General features: G+C 46.1%; 1 protein-coding gene across 4 annotated transcripts in view; it reads right to left on the bottom strand.

Annotated features, from left to right (window-relative positions):
* Positions 1-20,915, bottom strand: part of Rubicon (run domain Beclin-1-interacting and cysteine-rich domain-containing protein rubicon) — a 415,700-nt gene that overhangs the window by 159,967 nt on the left and 234,818 nt on the right. For all 4 annotated transcript variants that reach the window (XM_075679515.1, XM_075679514.1, XM_075679513.1 and 1 more), the window contains one exon: positions 12,761-12,875. In XM_075679515.1, coding sequence (XP_075535630.1) covers positions 12,761-12,875 — 115 coding nt within the window. The remainder of the gene's footprint in view (positions 1-12,760; positions 12,876-20,915) is intronic.

Genomic DNA, 20,915 nt, shown 5'->3' on the forward strand with positions numbered 1-20,915 from the left:
TCATTAGATTTGCGGTCAGGATATTGGCAAGTGCCAGAGGCAGAAGTTGAGCGGCCGAAGATGGCATTTGTAATGCCTGATGGTTTATACAAATTTAATGTAATGCCTTTTGGACTTTGTAATGCGCCTGCAACATTTGAGCGCATGATGGACACAGTTTTGTGTGGCTTGAAGTGGTACACGTGCCTGTGCTATCTCGATGTTGTTATCATTGCTCCAAACTTCACCACGCACCTTCAGCAGCTAAAATGTGTCCTGAGACACTTAACGAATGCAAGCCAACAGCTTAACTTGAAAAAGTGCAAGACAGCTTACAATACTCTGTCATGTTGTATCCAAGGATGGCGTCCTCCACAGTGTGACCAAATCTTGCGCCACCACTGAATTCCCTAAACCAATGTCAATAAAAGAACTACGTAATTTCGTTGGACCCTGCCCCTACTTCAGACAGTTCATTCGAAATTTTGATACCATCATATCACCCCTGACGAAGCTGCTTGGAAGTAATGGCACTCTCTCCTCATGGTCATCAGAGTGCGAGGACGTTTTCACAAATCTGCGCCGTCTTCATCCTCAATTTTGCACCATTACGACCCAACAGCCCCTAAGCAAGTGCACATGGACGCCAGCAGTGTCTGCCTCGACGCTGTCCTTGCGCAATGTAAACCCGCATTCAGTGAATATCGTTGCATATGCAAGTCAAACATTGAAAAAAGCTGATACCAATTACAGTGTGACAGAGAAAGAATGTTTAGCCATTGTCCGGGCCATTACTAAGTTCCATCCTTATTTGTATAGGTGTCCATTCAATGTCATCACAGACTATCATGCACTCTGTTAGCTCTCATCATTGAAAGATCCATCAGGCCGCCTTGCTCGCACTTTGTAGCACTTTGGCTACAAGACTTTGACATCCGCGTCATGTACCGAAATGGATGCCAGCATTCTGACGCCGACACCCTGTCATGCTCTCCCTTGCCCGACAACATTTCCTGCTCCTCAGCGTCTGAGTCTACTATTTCACCCGCTGACATTGGAACCATCGCTTCCAAGCAGTGCAGGGACCACTGGATTGCCTCCCTTATAGGCTTTCTCTCCAATTCGTCAACACAACCAACAACTTGCAGGCTGCGTCGTCAAGCTCACCATTTTGCCATTTGCAATGACTTGCTTCACTGACTTAATTATTTCTCAGATGGCCACCAGTGGTCATTGGTAATGCCTTGAAGCCTGCGCTGCGAACTCTACCATTGCCTCCATGCTGATCCGTAGTGTGGGTACTCGGAAGTTTTCAGAACTTACCAATGTCTTCAACAGCGGTACTACTGGAGAGGGATATTCAGCTACGTTTGAAAGTTTGTTTGCTTTGCCCCGATTGCCAACGCTGCAAATCATCTGCCCCCTAGTCACCAAGTGCTCCACAGCCTCTACCTTGCCCTAGATGTGTCAGCATTGATTTGTATGGGCCACTTCAATGTTGACACAGGTTCCCAAAACAATTTGTTGCCCTACTTTATCTACAGAAGATGCAAGGGAGACCTAACGCTAAAGCAAAGTAGTGCAGTCCTTCGGTCACATAGTGGGGGTGTCATCAAGCACATCGGCGTAGCGACTCTGCAAGTTACTGTGAATCATAGGTCTAGCAGCATTTCCTTTTTCATTGTAAAGAAGAGCAACCCGGTAATCCTCGGACTAATCGCAAGTGAAATGCTAGGACTGGTGTCACACACAGTGGACACTGTCAGCAAGGACGGCACCGCTGACATCCTGAAGGAATTTCCACATTTATTTCGGGGAACGGGCTGCTTGCAACAAGAGTACCACATGGGCTTGCGCAAGAATGCAACACCTGCGAGCGCGACAAGTACCACTGGCATTGAGAGAACCACTCTGGGATGAGCTAGATTGAATGGGAACTAGTGGCACCATCGAGAAGATCAATGGACCGACAGACTGGGTGAGCCCTCTAGTCACCTACAGAAAAAAAAAAAAAAAAGGAAAGCTACGCTTGTGCCTGGATCCCTGAAATATCAATGACTGTCTAAAGCAGGAGCATTATCAAATGCCAAAACGAGAAGATATAGAGGCACAGTTAGCAGGGCCCAAATACTTTTCGCGTCTTGACGCAAACTATGGCTTCCACCAAATCCCTCTGGACAATGCAACATCAAATGTCTGCACGTTCAGCACACCATTTGGGCGTTACCGCTTCCTATGGCTCACGTTCAGAATAGCTTCAGTGCCAGAAGCATTCCAGAAGGCAATGAGCGAAATCTTTGACCAAGCCACTGGAGTGCACGTGTACATAGATGACATTTTAATCTGGGGAGCTACTGATATTGAGCACGACGTGCACCTCCACCACGCTTTGCAGTTGGCCGGACAGGCTGGATTGATGTTCAATGCTGATAAATGCAAGTTCAGGCTGACTGAAATTGATTTCTTGGGTGACGTCATATCTCAAGATGGCATAAAGCCAAGCATTTCATTGAGCACATTACTGGGCGAAATGCCTCACCTGGCAGACAAGGTCGCAGTGCACCAGATGCTAAGAGTGGCAAATTACTTCGGCAAGTTCATACCTCAGCTGTCCGATAAAATGAACATTCTACGCAGGCTTTTAAAGAAAGGCACTATTTCTGAATGGACTCAACAGCACGAATGGGCAGTTATTTGCGAGCATTTAAACGAAACAGAACCTCTACAGATGCCTGAAAATGCGGGCTAGGAGCTGCGCTTTTGCAGCGTTACAGCGACGACTAGCGGCCAGTTGCCTACGCATCTCATGATATGACTGCCGCAGAACAAAGATATTCCCAGATAAAGAAAGAAGTGATGGGCATTACATTTGGCTGCGAAACATTTCACCAGTTGGTATGTGGTCTATTCTTATTGAGAACACATACCATATAGATTCTTATTGAGTATGCAAGATTCTTATTGAGACCGACCCCCACCTGTTAATCACTATTGCTTCAAAAGCGATTGGTAACATGCCGCCACGACTTCAACATTTTTTTCTGCGCTTGTTTACATACGACTATGATCTTCATTTTGTGCCAGGCAAGAAGCTGCTCCTGGCCGACATGCTGTCAAGATCAACCCCAACTGCAGCTGGGGATACCACTGGATCCAGTGAGGATATAGATGTCCACGCAACAAGCATTGTCTCGGATTTGGTAGGCAAAAAGACAATGGATCGCCTAGCGAAAGAAACCGCAGCCGATCTCGAGTTGAAAGCTGTTATCAACTACCTAAACGGCAAGGGAAGACTAGAAGGCAATTTGAAACCATCCGCATCCGAGTCAACTCTTGTCGAAGGCATTCTGTTTAAGGGATGCAAGGTAGTAATTCCAAAGTCATTGAGGACAGAAATGCTCGAACGCATTCATGAAGTGCACTTGGGTGTAAACAAGTCCAAAGCAAAAGCTCGACGTTTGGTTTTCTGGCCAGGACTTAACACTGACATCGAAAGGAGGTTACAAAGCTGTGATGCTTGCCGCAAGTATGCTTATGCACAGCAAAGTGAACCTCTAGTATGCGGGGTACTGTACATACCCACCTTGTCTTGTTAATAAACGTTCTTTGTTCCTGACTTTCCATCATGCCGCATCTGATACAATGCGGTCCATCCCAGGAACTGCTCAGTGATCGTGGCTACACCTTTTTGTCTGAAGTCGTTGAGGCCATCGTTGATCAGTGCCATGTTGTTCATTGGACAACTACTGCTTATCACCCTAAAACCAACGGCTCACTGAATGCTTCAACCGTACGCTTGGTGACATGCTTGCAATGTATGTCGCCTCTGACCATGCAAATTGGGACCGCTGTCTACCTTTTGTCACTTACACATACAACACCGCGATACAGAGCACCGCTGCTTTTTTGCCATTTTTCTTATTGTACGGCCGCCATCTGTCGCACAATTGACACAATTATCCTGTGGTGGCCTGATGCATCCGAGTGTGAGCCCGTTTCTGCTGCTGTGAGACATGCTGAGGAGTGCCGTGAACTCGCGTGGGCCTTAACTTAATTTGGCCAGGAACACCCGAAGAGCAGCTGCCCCTATGACACCGATGCGCCCACTTTTCTTCCGGGTGTGCTCGTGTGGCTATCAGTTCCTGCCAATGCAGCTGGTTTCTCTTCGAAACTACTGCCCAAGTACGAACGCCCTTACCACATCATCAAAGTGCACATCTCCCGTGAATTATGTCATCGAACTAGTCATGCTGTCTTCAGACTTGCGCCGCTGGGGACGAGATATTGTCCATGTGCGGCGCCTGAAGACGTACTACGACCCACTCCTCGTGGTGAACTCTTAGGTTGCAGAGACATCTCCTTTCTGCTTCCAGGGTTAATCGTAGTGAAGACAATGAACGCTGGCCAATCATCATCACCAGTACTGGGCATGGTGTTTGCCGCTCGTGCTGGGACTGTTGCTGCTATTTGACTGCTGCATTAGCCGCTCTCAGTCCACAGCCAATAAACCTCTTCACACTTAATTTGAGTTGACAGATAATTTGAACTGCTATGTTGGTCCTGGCAAATTCCTATGTATTTGAATAGAGAAGAACTCTTGATATTTCGAACTAAAAAATAATGTGCTATGATTATTTCTAACAAGATTTCTCACTGCCATGGACCGCTGTTTGGACAAAACCGTGCCAAAGGCAATGGTTCGATGCGTTGGTAGTTACCATCCGTAAAAATGATGAGGAAAGACATGTAATAAGCAGAGACCAAACCAAAGCAAACAGAGCCATAAGCACACTCCTTTCCCATTCAGCTTAAAAGGAACAGGAAAGGGCCCCCAGCACTTGATTCATGTTACTGCGTGCACACCTGGCCCCTCTTCCCACCTCTCTCTTTGCACGCGCTTCATCGCATTACCACGCGTGTCATTAACATTGGGCACACAGGAGGGTGGCACACATTCAGCCACCATTCTTATCAGCTCAACCTCGCACGTTTCCCTTGCACATTTCCCTCACGCCCCCAGCACATAGCGTGCTAGGCGTGATCTTATCGTACTTGGACTTTATATGAGACCTAGGCTTCTTCTGGTGCATCACATTTCTGACGCACTGATGGAGGAAAGACAAGACACTTTTAACTGTAAAGCAGTGATTTGGGCTTGCTGGTAAGACATCGTGAGGCTCATAGCGCGTTAAAAAGACAAGGACGAAAGTGAGACGTGACACACACAGGCGCTAACTTGCAACAATCTTTATTTCGAGCAAGGGACCCATACATATATACAACTTTTTCGCGTACATCATACATGCGCTGTTTGCAAAAAAAGCCCTTTCCCGCAAAGAGTTATCGTACCTACGCAATAGTGTGTAAGGGGTTTTTTTTTTTTTGCAAACAGCGCATGTATGATGTATGCAAAAAAGTTGTATATATGTATGGGTCCCTTGCTCGAAATAAAGATTGTTGCAAGTTAGCGCCTGTGTGTGTCACGTCTCACTTTCGTCCTCGTCTTTTTAACGCGCTATAAGCCTCACGAACTCTTTTAACGTGAGCTCTGTGACAGTTTTTGTTTTGCGCATTGTACTGCATAATTGATCGGGTGCTATATTTAAAGGGGCTCGCCATAGTTTGAATTCCACTTCATTTTATCCTAACAAACTTCCAGTCCCCTTGGAGTTTGAATTAACAAGATTCTACTGTAATAAACAGCTGCTTTTAATTATATGCTGCACCACGGGATTAACAGTAAGGAATGAGAGAGAGGAGGCAAGTGGCAAACTAGATCGCCACACATTGTTTTAATGGATTGCAAACATGGTGAGACAGTTAACAGAGTAATGAAATGGGCTACTTGGCGTGTGTTTTTTGTTCACTGCACTTCTTCGTGTCAGTTCATGTCTATGTCTTCCTTCCTAGTCAGTGTTTCTTTTGTCCACATTAGTGTTTGTTGTACATAGAGCAAGAACAATAAATGGTGAGAAAGGCCAAGTACAGTGAAATCCCAGGAATTCAAAACCCCTTAATTCAAAGTGAAGGATAATTTGAACTGACACGTTAGTGCCAGCAGAGCCACATGTATTTGACTAGGGAGAAACTCCTCCAATTTGAACTCCTGGAAATGCAAAACAGTTATCTTGGAACAAAATTTCTCACTCTCTCCTTTTAAACAAACCCAAGCTAAAGGCTAAAATCCGATGCATCACTAGCCATCATGATTACTCGTACCACAAAAACTGAGCCTAACTTTGTGTGATACATAAGGCTCAAAACGCATGCATCACATCTCTATGGAACCATAATGAGCTGTCATGCTATTAACACTTTAGCATACTGTCATCACTCGCCCAGGGGTGGGGCTGCCCGAAGTCATTTTGGAGTAATTTTGCAGCAAATAGAATTGTGTATTGGAATAGTTTGGAGTAGCTTGGAGCAGACGAAATTTCATTTTGAAGCAGTTTAGAGCAGGCTAATCCTAACAAACTAAATTTAATTTTGAAGCAATTTAGAGCAGACAAAATTTCATTTTGAAGCTGTTTGGAGCAGACCAATGTGAATTTTGGTGGAATAATGCAATATGGCAGCACACCTCGAAACCACGAAGGAACACAGAATAAACCAACACGAGCACTGTGCTGGTTCTGTCTTAAGCAATGCCTTAAGGTGAATTTTGAAGCAGATTACTCTGATACTGAAACCGTCTAATGCATGCAAATTTTGGTAATAGTGCCTGTAGATGTTACAGCGAAGCTGTTGGCTTCTAGTTGGTCGAGATTTTTCAAGGCGCATCCTCATGAACAAGAGAACCTTCAGTGACTGAAGCGAAAAATGCATACATTCTTTGGTATCATGTGTACAACATGCCGCACAGCATTCGTTTCAATAAAGAACAGGAATAAAACATGCATCCCAACTTTCAAACCACATCATTGATAATAAGGCGCTCCTACTAACAATGTGAAGCATATAGCACTCCCTGCATACGTTTCCTGGTAAAGATTACTGTTGTGCAAGCTGCTGAGGTGATGGCAACCTGCAACATGACATCACTAGCCTTTCATATATAAAAGAACCATCCCAGCAACTGATTTCATTTGCTGCACTGCTATGGGTAGGCAACATATAGTTAGGACTCCCAAGGCGCAGCATGAATACGAGGAACAGCAAAGGGAACAGAAATGGCCTTACGGCTAGTGGCAGCTTGCTGCAAAATCACCATTACTCCCATCACTCTGAATTACTATCCTCTGAATCACTCTGCCCCTGTCAGCAGTTGTAGCAGTGGTTTTCAACAGCTTTGCTGGACATCCATTTTTGCAGGGTGGGGGGTGGCGAGTTAATTTTTTAATTAGTGGTAGCAATAACAAAAAACATGCATCCTGCATTAGTGAGTCCGAGCTTTTAAAATAGCCCAAGATATTTTTTTATAACAACATTTCTTTTTTCACCGGCAGAAGATGCCGAGAGCGAGTGGGGCTATACTAATCCAGGTGCAACCAAAGTAGGAAGATTCACTAAAGTTCAACAAAGCCACTACCTCACCAGAACAGAAATTGTCCTCCCTGGTGTGGTATTCGGCCACCCTTTTCTTCATGATTCCTACAATTAACCCATGGCTCTCAGTCCCCAGCAGCTGCGGAGTACCTGACCAAGGCGGTGGTCAGACCCGTAATGCAGCAGAGCATGCTAAGAATCTCTGGACCCGGCAGGCCGCCAATGGAAACTGACCCTGGCAACCTTTAACAGCCGAACTTTTTCAAGTGAGGCTAGCTTAGCAGGACACCTTGAGGAACTATCAGACATTGTTTGGGATATCATTGGCTCTAGTGAGATTAGAAGAACTGGTGAAGCTTATACAGTGCTGATTAACGGCCATGTCCTCTGCTATAGAGGTCTCCCAGATAAGAAGCAATACGAGATTGGATTCCTAATCCATAAGGACATAGCGGGCAACATTGACAAGTTCTAAAGGATTAATGAGAGGGTAGCAGTAGTTATAATCAAACTTAATAAGAGGTATAGCTTAAAGGTAGAACAAACCCACACTCCAACATCCAGTCACAATGATGACAAAGTAGATCAGATTTATGAAGATGTTCAATTAGCGATCAGAAAAGTGCAAACTCTGTATGCTGTAGTAATGGGCGACTTCAATGCAAAAGTAGGAAAAAAGCAGGCTGGTGAACAAGCAATTGGCAACTACGGCGTCGATAATAGGAACACTAGAGGAGAGACACTGGTAGAATTCGCAGAAAGGAATAAGCTGAGAATAATGAACACCTTTTTCAAGAAGCGTAGCAACAGAAAGTGGACCTGGAAAGACCTAATGGTGAAACAAGAAATGAAATTGATTTTATACTTTCTGCTGATCCCAGCGTAGTGCAGGATGTAGAAGTGACAGGTAGGGTAAAGTGCAGTGATCATTGGTTAGTGAGGGTTAGGATTCACCTCAATTTGAACAGAGAAAGAGTAAAATTTGTCAAGAAGAAACAGGTCAACCCAGAGACAGTCAGGGTAAAAGCAGACCAATTCAGGTTGGTACTTGCAAACAAATATCCAGCCTTAGAGAGATGAAGATGACATAGAGGAAATGAATGAAACCATAAATAGGCTGGCTTCAGAGGCAGCAATTGAAGTGGGAGGCAAGGCACCAAGGCAACCAGTAGGCAAGCTCGCCCAAGTGACAAAGGACCCAATAAAGAAACGACAAAGAATGAAAGTGTCTAACTCGACATAAGTTAGAATTCGCGGAACTGTCAAAACTGATCAAGAAGGTGAAAATAAGTGATATTCGAAACTATAACATGAGAAAGACTGAAGAAGCCATAAAAAAATGAACGCAGCCTGATATCAGCGAGAAAAAAACTTGGCATAGGACAAACCAAGATGTATGCACTGAAACATAAGCAGGGTAATATCATCAGCAATCTTGAAGATATAGTAAAAGCAGCGGAAGAATTCTATACTGACCTGTAGAGTATGCAGAGGAGTCAGGATACCCCAATTAGAAACAGCAAGGAACAGGATACAGAAACTCCACCAATAACTAGCGATGAGGTCAGAAGGGCCTTGCAAGACATGAAACGAGGAAAAGCGGCCGGAGAAGATGGAATAACAGTCGATTTAATCAAAGATGAAGGAGACATAATGCTTGGAAAAGTGGCGGCTCATTATACGAAGTGTCTATCAACTTCAAGCGCCCCAGAGAACTTGAAGAGTGCAATCATCATCATCATCATTATTATCATCATCATATTTACGTCCACTGCAGGACGAAGGCCTCTCCCTGCGATCTCCAGTTACCCCTGTCCTGTGCCAACCGATCCCAACTAGCACCTGCAAATTTCTTAATTTCGTCGCCCCATCTAGTCTTCTGCCGTCCTCTACTGCGCTTCCCTTCTTTTGGTACCTGTTCTGTCACCCTAATGGTCCAACAGTTATCTAGTCTGCGCATTACATGACCTGCCCAGCGCCATTTCTTTTTTCTCTTAATGTCTATTAGAATATCGTCTATACCTGTTTGCTCTCTGATCTAAACCGCTCTCTTTCTGTCTCTTAAAGCTATGCCTAGCATTCTTCATTCCATCGCTCTTTGCGCGGTCCTTAACTTGTTCTCAAGCTTCTATGTCAGCCTCCAAGTCTCTATGCCATATCTCAGCACCGGTAAAATGCACTGATTGTATACTTTCCTTTTCAATGATAATGGTAAGCTCCCAGTCAGGAGCTGACAGTGTCTGCCATATGCGATCCAAACCATTTTTATTCTTCTGTGAATTTCCTCCTCATGGTCTGGGTTCCCTGTGATTAGTTGACCTAGGTAAACGTACTCCTCCACAGACTCTAGAGGCTGACTTGCCATCTTGAACTCTTGTTCCCTTGCCAGGTTATTTATCATTATCTTTGTCTTCTGGATATTAATCTTCAGCCCCACTCTTACGCTCTCCCTGTTAAGGTCGTCAATCATTTGTTGCGACTCGTCTGCATTGTTGCTGAATAGAACAATGTCATCGGCAAGCTGAAGGTTGTTGAGGTATTCGCCATCAATCCTTACTCCTAAGCCTTCCTAGTTTAATAGCCTGAATACTTCTTCTAAGTAAGCAGTGAATAGCATTGGAGAGATTGTGTCTCCTTGTCTGACCCCTTTCTTTATAGGTATCTACCTACTTTTCTTGTGCAGAATTAAGGTGGCTGTGGAATCTCTGTAGATATTTTCCAAGGTATTTACGTAAGCCGTAAGCCGGCAAACATTATACTAATCCACAAAAAGTGAGACATTAAAGAATTGAAAAATTATAGGCCCATTAGCTTACTCCCAGTATTATATGAAATATTCACCAAGATAATTTCCAACAGAATAAGGGCAACACTGGACTTTAGTCAACCAAGGGAACAGACTGGTTTCAGGAAGGGATACTCTACAATGGATCACATCCATGTCATTAATCAGGTTATCAACAAATCGGCAGAGTACAATAAGCCTCTCTATATGTCTCTCATAGATTACGAAAAGGCATTTGATTCAGTAGAGATACCAGCAGTCGTAGAGGCATTACATAATCAAAAAGTACAGACTGCTTACATAAATAACTTGGAAAATATCTACAGAGGCTCTACAGCTACCTTAATTCTACACAAGAAAAGCAGGAAGATATCTATAAAGAAAGGGTCAGACAGGGGGACACAATCTTTCCAATGCTATTCACTGTGTGCTTGGAAGTATTCAAGCTATTAAACTGGGAAGGCTTAGGAATAAGGATCGACGGCGAATATCTCGGCAACCTTCGGTGTGCCAATTTCATTGTTCTATTCAGCAACACTGCAGGCGAGTTACAACAAATTATTGAGGACCTCAACAGAGAGAGTGTAAGAGTGGGGCTGAAGATTAATATGCAGAAGACAAAGATAATGATGAATAGCAAGGGCAGGGGACAAAAGTTCAGGATCACCAGTCAGCCTCTAGAGTATGTGAAGGAGTATGTTTACCTTAGTCAATTAATCACAAGGAACCCTGCTCATGAGAAGGAAATTCACAGAACAATAAAAATGGGTTGGATCACATACGGCAGACATTGTCAGCTCCTGACTGGAAGCTTACCATCATCATTGAAAAGGAAGGTGTACAATCAGTGCATTTTACTGGTGTTGACATATGGGGCAGAGACTTGGAGACTGACAAAGAAGCTTAAGAACAAGTTAAGGACCACGTAAAGAGCGATGGAACAAAGATTGCTAGTCATAACGTTAAGGGACAGAAAGAGAAAAGTTTGGATCAGAAAGCAAAGGGGTATAGCGATTTTTTAATTGACATTAAGAGAAATAAATGGAGCTGGGCAGGTAATGTAATGCGCCAGTTAGATAATTATTGGACCATTAGGGTTATGGAATGGGTAGCAAGAGAAGGGAAATGCAGTCGAGGATGGCAGGAGATAAGGTGGAGCAATGAAATTAGGAAATTCGTGGGTGCTAGTTGGAATTGGCTGGCGCAGGACGGGAGTAATTGGAGATTGCAGAGAGAGGCCTTCATCCTGCAGGTGAGATAAAACAGGCTGATGATGATGATGATGATGATGATGATGATGATGATGATATGTGACCACAGACCAAGAGAGCCGCAATCGACCCTGGGCCAGTATAACGTAAAACTACTTTTATCTGCTTTCATTCCAAATCTGCCCTTAGCACTTCGTGATAGGTCAAAAGGCTCAGGCCTTGCCCAAGTGGGCACAAAAACAGATTGGAATAGTTTTACGCTATACTGGCCTTGGAAGAGAGGTGCCCACCCATTGAGGCTGCTGCACTGCACACACCCCCAATATCTAGTTTGCTCACAGCACCCTCAGCCTAATTTTAATTGTTTAACGCCTCAGCTAGGGTGCGCCACGCCACTTTGCCCACTCAGCCGTTTTCTAGTACACTATAAATACAGGTGCCCTGGCCGATCTGACAGCAGTGGCAACAGCCAAGAGTGGCTGCACATGCGCTGGCTACTTGCCAGAAGTGCTGAAAAGTCCAGTGTTGTAAATGCGAAAATTACGAGAAACTGTGCGGAAGGCACCATCACGCGATATGCGGAATCTCAATGGCTGCAGTCTTTCAGAGTGCAGTTGTTAGGTACCTTTTCCAATGACAAGCGTCGGCGTCAACCCTTGTAACCAAGCGAATGAGCACAGCGAAGGATGAAAGAGTGAACATGGAGCACAGATGAAAGATGGTGATAACAAAGAGTGCGAGGAGGGAAGCCGGGGAGGAGGGTGCAGTGGAACCATGAGGTGGAAAGCAGAGGAGGAGGCTATGACGAAAGCGTGAGATGAAGACCGTAGTGCTGCATAAGACAGGCTCTGCGGTGACGATGGCTACGAGATGGCGCAAGAGTAGCACGTGTCGTTATTCGCCAGACGTCACCGATACCATATATGAAAATAAAGCGCTGCATGAGCAGAGGGCTGTCTGTGGCGGCTGCTGCGTATGTGTAATTTGCACATGCTTAGCTACAATAATATAATTTTAGCTTCTCCTTCAGCTTTCTTATATCAATATATTGGGTGTGCCAGCTAACGTTAGCCAAGCTATCAAAAAAAAAAAAAAAGAACAAGATTTAAGATACACGGTACAATATAAGATTACAAGACCTATAGCATTTGGTCGTCACACCTTTGACGACGGAGCACCATAGGTCTTAGAACCGTATCTTGCACCATGTTTATTTAGCATATTTCCTTTAAATAGCTTGGCTAACATTAACTGAGACATGCGGTACAGTGTTGAACTGTTTGAATAAAGGAGCACATACCGACTGGGCCGCATCTTGCTCTGACACCAGCCACTGCAGGTCTGAGGCCTTGGGCAGTTGCTTTTCTGAGAAGCGTTTAAGCAGGTTCAGGGCCACTGCCTCGGCTGAGGAGCACCTGCCACATCAGAACCACAGGTCACTTAAAAACCAAATTATAGTTGATGTGCCATACATACACTACACTTCAACAATACAAAACTTACTTACCAACAAATATAACAAACTATTTAGCTGAGAGCACACTGCAAACTCTAACTGAAATGGTTGGAAAGCTACCAGGCATTGAGTTCCTATGTCTAGCAGAGTCTGGCGAAGCACCATCCATGTCAGATACTACACACCACAGCAAACTCTACACAAGGCACGAAAGTATGCACAGAGCAAGCTACACAAGTGGAAGATGAGTGGATGTGGTGACAACAAAGAATTACTGTCTCTTGGACCATGTGTGTTAGAGTGTTACGAGACACTGCAATGTACCAGTGCATGTTCAAAGGCACAGGACGACATGAGCCAATACTACCTCAGTATCCATGACAATGGTTGACAACATAGCTACCAGAGAGTTCGTTTTTGCCTTTTTCGAAGTGCCATCATCATATACTTTCACGGCATAGGTGCCGACTGCAGAAGGGCTTGGGAGCCGAGAGCCCCCCTGCCCCGTCCCCCCTGAATTGTACCCCCTCTGTGGTGCCACCCCCCTCTCCCCTGCCCCTCAATTTGTCACTGCAAGACTTCTGTCACCCACATCTGAGGTTTCTTTTAGGTTGTCCTTAACTTCTCACTTGTTAATTCTTTCAATTGGCTAAGAGCTTGCTATAGTATTGTTAGCGCACATGTGCTCTGCTTTTTATTAATTAATATTTTCACTTAATTTCTGCAAATGCTGATAATAGCGGGAAAGTTAAAAGTCAGTTGGGTCATTAAGGGCTAAACCAGTGCTTAAAGTGAGTGCCCCCCTTTGGCATGTCAACTGTAGTACTGCGGCACACACTCGACAAGTGCTGGAAGTTACTTTATTACCAGTAGTGCCATTTGCGGGGCAATTAATATTCTACAATTTGTCAAACAAACATTTAATGACAATTAATCGGTTGATTATATTGTTACGTAAGGAGACGCAGATGAAAAGCTATATACAAGTATATTTACAACGTAATACGCCGCACTCGGCCAAGAGGCAACAGCCCGCGCTAGCCTCCAATCGTCGTCGTCGTCTTCTCACTGCTCGCCTCTTCGTCGTTGGAAATACTATTCCGTAGCACTACCCCCGGCGGCAAAAGCGCCGTCCCGGAGTGACTAAAGGCTGGACTCAGAAGCAGTGCAGTAGGCCTTGAGCCTACTGACATGCACGAAATCACTAGATGCCAGAGTAGATGACGAGGTTGAGCTCACAAGAGCAATTTCGTACGTCACAGACGTCACCTGGCGCAGCACGCGGTAGGGCCCTGTGTATCGCGAAAGGAGCTTTTCTGAAAGTTCGACGTGACGAGAGCGCGACCGCAGGAGCACGAGCGCACCAGACGAAAACTGTACGTCACGGTGGCGGGCGTTGTACTGACGCTGCTGAGTGGTTTGCGAGTCCGTCAGTCAAGCACGCGCAAGCTGGCGTGCATGCTTGGCGAGGGCGATGGCGTCGCACGCTACTCGCATGTTGAGATCGCAGCAGGACGAAGTGCCGTGTCAAGGGGCAAGATCGGTTCGCGACCGTAGAGTAGATAAAATGGAGAAAATCCGGCGATGTCGTGCCGGGAAGAATTATAAGCAAATGTGACGTAAGGAAGGGCAATGTCCCAGTTGTGGTGGCCCTTGGAAGTGTACTTGGACAGCATATTGGTAAGAGTACGGTCTAACCGCTCTGTCAGGCCATTGGTTTGAGGATGGTATGAGGTAGTCAGCTTGTGGAGTGGAGCAGCAAACCACAATGTCGGCAATAACTTTCGAGAGGAAGTTACAATCACGGTCAGCAAGGAGCTGTCGCAGGGCGCCATGAAGTAAGATAATGTCACGCAAGAGAAAGACCACGACGTCAGTGGCGCAACTTGCAGGGAGAGCCCGCATGATAGCGTAGCGGTGGCGTAATCAGTTACGACGGCTACCCATTTGTTCCCAGAGGATGACGTGGGAAAGGGACCGAGGAGGTCTAATCCAACACAAAAGAATGGTTCCACAGGGACGGTGATCAGCTGGAGACGACCGGCAGGCAGCACCTGAGGTGTTTTCCAATGCTGGCAGGGATCACAGGCAGCAACATAGCGTTGGACGGAGCAAGCGAGACCAGGCCAATAGAAGTGGCGGCGGACGCGGTCGTACGTGCGGGTTACCCCAAGATGTCCTGCAGTGGGTGCGTCATGCATCTCAAAGAGCACAGTCTGTCGTAGATGTTTTGGCACGACAAGAAGAAGATCAGATCTGTCAGGGAGGAAGTTCCTTCGGTACAGAATGCCGCCCTGGAGGGCATATCGGCGAACGGATGCGTCGGTAGGTGTAGAGCGCAGACACTCGAGTGCTCGCAGCGATAGGTCTCAGTACTGCTGATCGGAGATGTTAGCAAAGGCAGACACAGAGAAAATGCCGTTGGCGGTACTACTGTTGGCGTCATCAGGCTCGTCTACTGGGTAGCGAGACAGGCAGTCAGCGTTATTGTGTAGTCGGCCAGATTTGTAGGTGACAGTATACGAATATTCTTGGAGGATCGAAATGGGCCAGAACGGGAGGCATTGCGAGAAGGTCGATTAGATGCGAGATTGCAGAGGCCTGGTCATCGCCCCACTGGAAAGGGGCATCTTTCTTCAAAAGCTCGGTTAGTGGTCGTGCTATGGCCGCGAAATTTTTCACGAGAAGGCGGAAGTACGAACAAAGGCCGATGAAGCTGCGCACATCCTTGACACACTGAGGAACAGGGAAGTGCGTAACAGCATGGATCTTGCCTGGGTCCGGTTGGACTCCGTTCGCGTCAATGAGATGCCCAAGAACAGTAATCTGGTGACGGTTGAATGGGCACTTCGATGCATTCAGTAGCAAACCGACTCGACGAAAAACGTCCAGGACTGCCGAGAGGCGCTCGAGGTGCGTAGCGAACATTGGGGAGAATACTATAACGTTGTCCAAGTAGCACAGGCATGTCGACCATTTAAAACCGTGAAGAAGGGAGTCCATCATGCGTTCAAAAGTGGCAGGAGCCTTACATAGACTGAACAGCATCACTTTGAATTGATAAAGACCGTCCGGTGTTACAAAAGCAGTCTTCTAGCTGTCGAGATCGTCCACGGCAATCTGCCAGTAGCCGGAGCGAAGGTCAATAGAGGAGAAGTAGCGAACACTAAGGAGGCAGTCAAGGGCGTCATCAATCCAAGGTATGGGATATACGTCCTTTTTGGTAACCCTGTTATGGTGCCGGTAATCCACGCAAAAGCGCCATGAGCCATCCTTCTTTTTTACCAGTACAACAGGTGATGCCCATGGACTACATGACGGTTCTATAATGTTCTTGGCAATCATTTTGCGAACTTCTGCGTGAATACCTTGACGCTCAGCTGGTGACACTCGATACGGGCAGCGATGAATACGAGGGGCATCGCCGGTATTAATGCGATGTTTAACAGCTGTAGTTTGGGCCAAAGGACGATCATCAAAGTAAAAAATATCGTGGTAGGAAAACAGAACGCGGTAGAGCGCACGAGCATGCTTGGACGGCATGTCGGGCGCAATTATTTTCTGTAAGTCGGCGATGGTACAAGTTGCCGACTGCGATGGTAGAGGATGATCGGCTGAATTGTCGTCTACTGCAATAGATGCTATTGAATGATCCTCGATTGAGCAAAGCTGGGCCAGAGACATCCAGCGTGACAGCACTTGTGTCGTCAAGCCAAAACTGACCACTGGCAGACAGACGCAATTCGCCATAATAGATAAAACGGTATGCAGTATACTGTGATCCCTTGTGTAAGTAGAATGTCTAGCATAGGAGCCGCGATGTAGTGACCATCGGGCACTGGTGGGGATGACACTAAGTCAACGTAAGTCAGTGCCGAAGGTGGCAAGCGAACGAAGTCGACGGAACTGAGGCGACTGGGGTGTGGTTCAGCGGGATCCAGAACAGGTAGGTCAAGGTGGAGAGTACTGGTGGAACAATCGTTGAGAGCAGAATATGCAGAGAGGAAGTCCAAGCCGAGGATGATGTCATCGGGACAGTGGGCGATGACTGTGAATAGCATGATTGTGGAGCGATCGGCGAAGGAGACACGGGCGCACACATACCAATTACAGGGGCTGTTCCACCATCAACGACACGGAGAACAGGCGTCGTGGCGGGCGTGATTATTTTCTTCAGGCAGTTACAAAAGTCGGCTCTCATTATCGACAAATGCGCCCCAGTGTCTATAAGAGCAGATACAGAAACACCGTCGACTTGCACTTCAAGAAGGTTCAGATGAGTGGGCAATGTCAGTAGAGGATTTGGCGGTGTAGGGAGCAATGCAGCGTCACCTCGAGGCGCTGCATCGTCTAGTTTTCCGGCTGGGAGTGGCGTCCGAAGGGAGTTGGCGAATAGGAGCGACGAGGCTGGGGAGAGCGAGATTGCCGTCGTTGGGCCGAAGGCGAACGAGAATAGGGACGGTTTGGCGCAGGAGAATCGGTGGTGGCATTATCGGAGCGTGCGGCATAGGGAGGAGAAGGGCCACCTGGGTGTCGAGAGTATATAAGTAGACCGGGTCGGGGAACTCCAGCGACTGCGACAGTGCCAAGAAATGTGCCCGATTCAACAGCAGTAAAAACAAATGGGCTTGTCGTCAGCAGTGCGCCATTCAGATGGGTTGCGGAAGCCTGGTGGGTAATAAGATCTGAAACGGGACGGAATCGAAGAAGCCGGGTGGGTGTCAGGGTGATGGGCCGAGCAGATGGTGTGAAGACCCATGTTTGCGAACTCCTGGCAGACAACTGCCTGGATCAGGGAAATGGTGACTGCAGGTGCGTTGGTGGGGCTAGAGTCGAAGGCAGCCGGATAGGCGGCCTCGATCTCATGCCAGACGATCCTGGTACAATCGCCAGTGTTGTTGGGACGAGGAGCATCGGCACAGGAAGATGTCGCTGGGGTGTTGGGCAAACAGGCAAACTGCTGGTCGATACATCGGCTTTTAGCGAGTTCCAGGCGGCGCTCTTTTATAACTGCATCCACCGTCGCCACGTTGTTGAATACGAGCAAGTTGAAGGCATCATCGGCAATGCCTTTGAGGATGTGGGATACCTTGTCTTACTCAGTTATGTGTGCGTCAACTTTGCGGCACAGAGCCAAGACGTCCTGAATGTATGTGACATAGGGCTCTGTTGACGTCTGCACACGGCCGGAAAGGGCCTTCTGCGCGGCAAGTTGGTGACCATAGGGGTTGCCAAGCAAGTCTCTGAGCTTTTGGTTAAGCGAATCCCAACTAAGAGCTCATCTTCGTACGTTTGAAACCAAACTCGAGGTGTGCCACCGAGGTAAAAGACCGGATCAAAAGACCGGGAGGTAAAAGATCGTTGGTGAGCATGATAGTAGGGTCCCACCAGTTATTGCGGCTGACGTGTTCGTACAAGCTGATCCAGTCCTCGACGTTTCCCTACCTTTGCCCGAGAATACGCCAGGATCATGAGGAGCAGGGAGGGTGATGTAGGTCGTCGAAGTGGCAGCATGTGTCGGAAGCAACTGAGTTGAGTTGTCATTGCCGAGAGCCATGAAGGAAGGCTCGACGTATCGTCCACTGCGAAGCTCCGTGACGAGGTACAGGGAACGTCCACCTCCACCAGATATGTTACGTAAGAAGACGCAGATGAAAAGCTATATACAAGTATATTTACAACGTAATACGCCGCACTTGGCCAAGAGGCTACAGCCCGCGCTAGCCTCCAATTGTCGTCGTCATCTTCTCACTGTTCGGCTCTTCGTCATTGAAAATACTATTCCGTAGCAATATATATATGTGAGCACATGAGAGTGTGTGCGCGCTATACTGTTTGGTGCCCTATGAGGCCTCCCCCCCTCCCCCCCCTCACTGATGGGAGACCTTAAGCCCTGGGCTAAACAATTACTAAACATTCACTTTTTGCTTGGTAGAGACGTAAATAAAACTCTCACCATGTGTCTCTGTTGCCTAGAAAGTACCCAAGGTTGCAGCAATTATATATTTGCAGAGACTGGAGGCTATGTTATGTGTGAAGCCTACCTAAAGTTTCACAAGTATATTTTACAAACCACATAGGAAGTTTGCAAGATGTCCTGAAAGAACTCAACATGCCACAATATTGACATTACCCACTGCAGTGGTCTAGCAGCCGTGGTGTAACACTGCTAAGCACGAAGCTGTGATATCAAATCCCATACGCAGCGGCTACATTCAACTGGGGTCAAAATGCAATAACCCCTGTGTCCCGTGCATTGGGGGCATGTTAAAGATCCCCTGGTCGTGAAAATTAATCCGGATTTTATGGCGTGCCTCATGATCAAATTGGGGTCTTGGCACGTAAAGTCCCAGAATTCAATTCAATGTTTACATTCTGAGGCAATGAAAGGCATATCACGCATCATCATCACCACCCCCACCACCACCACAACCACTATCATCATATTTTATGTCCACTCTATGATGAAGGCCTCCCCCTGCAATCTCCAATTACCCCTGTCCTGCGCCAACAGATTCCAACTGGCGCCTACGAATTTTGGAATTTCACCACCTGCCTAGTCTTCTGCTGTCCTTGACTGCACTTCCCTTCTCTTGGCACCCATTCTGTAACCCTAATGCTCTACCAGTTATCTCACCTATGCATTACATAATCTACCCAGCTCCATTTCTTTCTCTTAATGCCAATTAGAATATTGGCTATCCCTGTTTTCTCTCCGATCCACGCCGCTCTCTTCTTGTCTCTTAACGTTATGCCTAACTTTCTTCGTTCCATCACTCTTTGCACAGTCCTTAACTTGTTTTCAAGCTTCTTTGTTAGTCTCCAAGTTTCTGCCCCATATGTCAGCACTGGTAGGATGCCTTGATTGTACACCTTTCTTTTTAATGATAATGGTAAGCTTCCAGTCAGGATCTGACAGTGTTTGTCGAATGCGCTCCAACCACAATTTTATTCTTCTGTAAATTTCCTTCTCATGATCAGGGTTCCCTGTGAGTAATTGACTTAGGTAAACGTACACCTTCACAGACTCTAGAGGCTGACTGGCGATCCTGAGCTCTTGTTCTCTTGCCCAGCTATTGATCATTATCTGTCTTCTGCATATTAATTTTCCAACACCACTCTTATACTCTCTCTGTTAAGGTCCTCAATAATTTGTTGTAACTCATCCCCAGTGCTGCTGAAAAGGACAATGTCATCTGCAAATCTAAGGTTGCTGAGATATTTGCTATTGATCCTTACTAAGCCTTCCTAGTTTAATAGCTTGAATACTTCTTTCAAGCACGCAATGACTAGCATTGGAGAGATAATGCATGATGTGTTGGCAAAGTTAAAATAGTGTCAGTTAATTAAACCTTTTGCGAAAAAGCCGTTAACACTTTCCTGCCCGCAGGAAAAGCAGCAGGTTTTGAATAGTGGTGGTAATAACTTTATTTCAAAAATTGGCAAATTCATGGCCTGAGCTTAGGCCACCCCTGAGGAGGTCCGGAGATCGTAGTCTAGTAAATACTTTTTTTTCTATCACAGAGCATGCTTTATACTGAGCATGCTTTATACTATACAACATCAAATTGACACTTCGCAAAAATGTTACTATGCATGCACGAGCAATTATATTTTCCAGCAAAACAACCTTGGTCACAGAATTAACTATTCCTATCATTCAACACTGCTCCCTGCTTTTCCTTTATTTCATTTCTCCCCTTCTCTTTGTACAACGCAGAGCTTACAATGCGGTGGGACCTTCCTGCAGACATTTTTTGAAAAGCCTTTGTGGTGCTCGTATGCCTTCGCTGGAATGTGCAGAAAGCACTCAGAGTGAGAAAAGCAGTCTGTGAACAAAAGTTTTTGGTTGGAAAATATCCTCGCAAGAAAGCCACCTTACAGGTTTTTTCAAACTGTCAATTGAAAAAAGTTTCTTTCCAACAATACTATTTCAAAACAACATGTTTATTAAAAGAAGTTGAAAAGAAAATACTTGAACAAGCATTTTGTAGAAATA

This window comes from Dermacentor variabilis, chromosome 2, assembly GCF_050947875.1.
Source record: "Dermacentor variabilis isolate Ectoservices chromosome 2, ASM5094787v1, whole genome shotgun sequence".
In the NCBI taxonomy this organism is placed as follows: domain Eukaryota; kingdom Metazoa; phylum Arthropoda; class Arachnida; order Ixodida; family Ixodidae; genus Dermacentor; species Dermacentor variabilis.